The sequence below is a fragment of the Neltuma alba genome, unplaced genomic scaffold (genome assembly GCF_004799145.2).
Source record: "Neltuma alba isolate B1F8T4 unplaced genomic scaffold, ASM479914v2 tig00012143_pilon, whole genome shotgun sequence".
NCBI lineage: Eukaryota > Viridiplantae > Streptophyta > Magnoliopsida > Fabales > Fabaceae > Neltuma > Neltuma alba.
In genome coordinates, this window is record NW_021636692.1 from 11,317 (window position 1) to 16,490 (window position 5,174).

General features: G+C 35.6%; 1 protein-coding gene across 1 annotated transcript; it reads left to right on the plus strand.

Moving 5' to 3' along the window:
• Positions 1-1,750: 1,750 nt before the first annotated feature.
• On the plus strand, positions 1,751-4,728 carry LOC114723492 (transcription factor bHLH3-like). Its single transcript, XM_028909676.1, has 2 exons — positions 1,751-1,960; positions 2,794-4,728. The coding sequence occupies exon 2, from the start codon at positions 2,967-2,969 to the stop codon at positions 4,464-4,466; it is 1,500 nt and encodes a 499-aa protein (XP_028765509.1). The 5' UTR covers positions 1,751-1,960; positions 2,794-2,966; the 3' UTR covers positions 4,467-4,728.
• Positions 4,729-5,174: the final 446 nt, after the last annotated feature.

Sequence of the window (5,174 nt, forward strand, 5' to 3'; positions counted from 1 at the left end):
TGCCGTGGAGAGAGAAGATGTACAAGAGGGAAAAAGACAAAACGGGGTCCATCTTCATACTATAAAACATAAAAAGATAGAATTTCTCTGGAAAAAACCCCAATAATTTAATTAATTTAATTTATTATTTTTTTAAAAAAATTATCAAATTGTATGTGTATGATATATTACCTTGACTCTTTATATAAAATTTATAATTTCTCTAAAATACTTATATATTCTTAATCTTTTTAAATTAGTTAATTAAGTCTTGTATAAAAACTTATGTCCTTTTCAATTATTTTATATCTAAATTTATCTTTTTATTATTTATCTAAATAAGTTTTAACTTTTCAAACTGACTTTTTAAAAATATTAATCCAAACATAATTTTATTTTCCTTACCTCTTTTAAAATAGTCACATATATATCTAATATTAGATATGTACTATTTAATAAAATCCATGTCCTTTTAAGTCATTTTGCATCCAAACTTACTTTTACATATATCATCCAAACAGGTTTCAATTTCTTAAACTGACTTTTTTACAAAGTCCAATCCAAACATAAATCACATTACACTATCTGACTTTTACTCAATCTGACTTTGATAAAAGTCAGATTGAAAAAAAATTACTTCTGTCATCGCTATCCCAAACACACACTTAGTTTCGGTGAATGATATTTGTATTTTCTTAAATCTACAAATTGTATATGTATCTTTTTTCCAGTTATATATATCAAGATTTAGGAGAGTGTGCTTCAGACTTGACTTTTATGCTATGCCTGGAACGGGGAAAAAGTTTGGGAGGAAAGAAAATACGAAGAGAGAAAGAAAAACTGAAAAAAAATATTGGGTCTTTTTGTCGTTGTTCTTTGTTTTTTTTGTTCTCAAAATAATTTTATAAAATTGTTTTTAAGAACAAGTTTTGGAAACAAAAAACAAAAAACTTTGTTTGGAAAATAATTTTTGAAAAAAAAATAAAAAATAATACTTTGAAAAGTGTTAGTTATCACCCGTAGTAACAAGTAGTAGGTAGTAGAAAAGAAGAGAAGAAGATTTTTTTAATTTAAAAAAAACACAAAAACAAAACAACAAAACATATAAAAGTTGTTTTGGTTTTCAATCTTTAAAAGCATATTTTTGTTTTTTTGTTTTTTAAAACAATCAACAAAAACATATTGCTAAACAAGTTTTCTTGTTTTTCTGTTTTAAAAAATAAAAATTGTTCTCAAAATAAGAAACCAAATAAGCCCATTATCATTCCTTTTACTTGAATAGTTGAGAGAAAATAAGAAAATAAAAATGACTAAAATATTTTTATCAAAATATATCATATTTAAAGTTAAATCAAATTAAATATTGTAATAGAAAAATTATACTAACATTAAGATAATCAAATAATTTAAAATCAAGTTATTCGGTTTACATACATTTTTAGATTATTATATTTTAAAACTAAATTATTTAATAAAAATATTTTTTTCAAATAAAAAATAAAAAATAAAAAAAAATTTAAATACAATAAAAGAAAATAAATATGAGAGGAAAAAGAGAGGAGATGCAATCACAAAAATATTGTTTTTCTTTCCAAATTTCTCCACATAGAAAGAAATTTGAAAAAAAAAAATACATGAGATCTATCTTATTTTCTCAGTACTTTTCTTTCCTCTTACATTTTTTTTTATTGAGGAAAAAAATTATTTCTCCTCGCATTTTTTTCTTAGTTATTATTTTTAAGATTAAGAAAAACCCCATGATCCCCAAAACCGAGCATCCTCGGTAGTCGCTCGCCCCCTGCTCCTCCTCACATCGCCGCTCTCCCACGCTTTTCCCCACATCGCTGCCTTCGTGCTCGCCTAACCTGTTCGTGCCCTCGGCTCCTCCGTGCCGCGCTGTGTCTGGCTTTGTGTCTCAACCTCTCGTGGCGCCGCCGGCCAGATCCGTGCTCATCTCCGCTCAGATCCGCATCCTTGTGAGGTAAAGCATCCTTATGATTTCTGCCCACCGCTTACGATTTCTGCCCACCGCTTACGATTTCTGTCTCAAATGGATTTTTTAGTCTGTCAAACCCTCATTTAGCATCCTGGTGTTCCCGCTTTCTCTCCTTCTCATCCTCTGTTTCTATCGTCTTCTTCCCCTTTCTCCTTGTATTGCCCTATGTGGTGGAGAACTTTAAAATTGGTTCAAGTCGGCCAATGACAAAGACTTTACTAAAGTTAATGACTTTCATTTCGATGAGTAATAGAACACCCTCGCCCAATCATTCAACTTCACATGTGACTTGATAATTGATTCGTCGTTTAGGAAAGAGATATGTCTCCGTTGGTGGTTTTTCTGCTTCTTTAATCTGAAGAATCTGTGACTGAATTAGAGATACAGTAAGGTATATGAAGCTAACTTTCGATCTTGAACTGATGACATAATTTTATTAAACTGATGAAAGGGATGGATTTTGGGTTGTAGGACACTTGGGGTAAAAGGTTGATGTTGATGGAGGTATCATTGAGGAATTAAATGTACTTAATTACATACTTCAAAGCTCTTTCTAATTCTTTGGAATACCACTAAAATATATATAAGGGATTTGATAAAGAAAAGAATCACAATTATGGTTTTCATCATTTTCCCTTATAATTGTATTTGGTTTTTTTTTTGGTTTTATCATTGGCACACATACACATATGGACATATCTCTTTGCATGTAATTTTGTCCTCCTTTTATTCTTTCTCAATTTGTCGGACTACTCTAAACTCTAAACCCAAGCTCACCAATAAGTTATCATTTTTCTCCCTCCATTTCTTGTTTGCAGGTTTAATGAAGAGGCTTGCGATCTGCATCTAGGTTTATGCATCAGTTTCATGCCTCTTATTGTTGTAGTTTATTGAACTTTCGACTTTCCTGACATGTTTAGTGAATATATTCTTTAGTCTTGAGTCTAAGATTTATGAGACATTAATTGGGGTTTGAGGATAAGAAATAAAGATGGCTGATAAATTATGCCTGAACGAAGAAGAAAAGGCTATGTTCGAATCTGTGTTGGGTGCAGCAGCCACTGCGTTCTTTGTTTCGGCCGTTTCCAATAATGTTTTCTCCGACCTAATTGTTCCATCTGGAGGTGAGTTGGGTCTCCATTCCAGGTTGTCCCAGATTGTTGAAGTGTCCAAATGTACCTATGCCATCTTTTGGCAGGTGGTGGGCTTGAAATCTGGTGGCTCTGCGTTGGTCTGGGGTGATGGATTTTGTCGGGATCCTAAAGGGGGTGATCTGAATGGAGCTGGCAAAGAGAAGGAGGAGGTGAAAGGCCGAGTGTTGCAGAAGCTTCGCACCTGCTTTGGTGGGCCAAAAGAGTCTGATTCTGCAAGATTGGATAGGATCTCAGATATGGATATGTTTTACTCAACTTCAATGTATTATACATTTGGTTTTGATTCGCGATATGGCCCTGGAAGTTCCTTCAAGTCTGGTAAACCAATTTGGGCTTGGGACTTTTCTCATTGTTTAAACCAATACGAATCGAGATCGTTTTTGGCAAACTTGGCTGGTTTTCAAACAGTTGCTTTTATACCTCTGAAGTCTGGGGTTGTTGAACTTGGTTCAAAGGAAGTGATGCCTGAAGATTTTAATATTTTGGAGATGGTCAGAACAGCCTTCGGAGAACCTAATTCTGGACAGGCAAAGGTGTATCCCAAGATTTTTGGGCGTGAGCTAAGCCTTGGGGATGCAAAATCTCAGTCCATAACTATCAGTTTCTCCCCCAAGGTGGAAGATGATTCTGGTTTCACTTCAGACTCTTGTGAGGTACAAGCACTGGGGACTAAACATGTTTTTGGGAATTCTTCCAATGGAAACATCGCCGATAGTAGTGAAGCAAAATTGTTCCCACAACTGAATCAAATGATTGGTGGGAATTTCAATGCTCAAGCAAGGGTTTCCTGTCTGGACCTTGGTAATGAAGACTTGTCACATCATCCAGATGAACGGAAGCCCAGAAAAAGAGGGCGGAAGCCTGCCAATGGTAGAGAGGAACCCCTAAATCATGTTGAAGCAGAGAGACAGAGACGGGAGAAACTTAACCAGAGGTTTTATGCCTTAAGATCTGTTGTTCCTAACATATCCAAAATGGACAAGGCATCTCTGCTCGGTGATGCCATTACCTACATCACTGATCTGCAGATGAAGATCAAGGTGTTGGAAGCAGAGAAGGGTTTGTTGAACAACAAGGATAAGCAGCTGCCATTGCCAGATATTGATTTTCAGGCCAGACAGGACGATGCTGTTTTGAGCGTGAGCTGTCCATTGGATACCCATCCTGTTTCTGGGATTGTTAAGACTTTTAGAGAGCATCAAATTATACCTCAAGAATCCAATGTTTCAACTGCTGATGATAAGGTCATTCACACATTCTCCATAAAAACTCATGGCGGGGAGAATGCTGCTGTACAGTTGAAGGAGAAGCTCGAAGCCTCCCTGTTCAAAGACTGAGCGATGTCATATTTTCACCGAGCTACTTAATGCAAACCACGCTAAAATATTGTATGCTTTGTCTTGTAGTCTGATATAATATTAGCATATTTTTAGCCAACATTGTTAACTGTTACCTAAAGTTAACGTGGGGCGGGGAACTCTCTGCACTCCACTATGTGAGAACTATGAGTAGTCCATCTGTGGTCTCAATTATGTAGATTTGATATATAGAAGAATGAATGCATAGTACGAATTAAGATTGGCAGGCAGAATTTGAAGCTTGTTATGACTGTGTGCTGTGAGCATATTAAGTGCAAATGCAATCGGGGATCACGTTGCCTGTTCTAGTCCCCGGTTTACAAGTAAAAGATTCCCCCACCAATGAACAACACGTCATGTGGCAATTGCAGGAAGGAGACGAGACATAATGCTTCCCTGTCCATTGAACTCGTATTCCTCTAAGTGCAAAGATTAAAATACGTGGCTTGTTGTATCGTATAGGAAGGGAAGTAAGCTTTCTTGCCGCCTTCCTGGCTTGAAGGAAATGCATATAAGGGGAACATGAGAAATCTCTGTAGCGTTACGTCCTTTTTGAATGTGTTGGAAGGGAGGGATTAAATGGCTGCCTACAAAAGCGACGGCTGAACTGCCCCAATTATTGGCTGCGTCCTGAAGTTGAAACAATTTTTAATGGAGAAAATTAACCTGTAGGTTATCACCTGATTT

Bases quoted from the DNA above. Each gene is read 5' to 3' on its own strand.
- LOC114723492 (XM_028909676.1), top strand. From the start codon at position 2,967: ATGGCTGATAAATTATGCCTGAACGAAGAAGAAAAGGCTATGTTCGAA.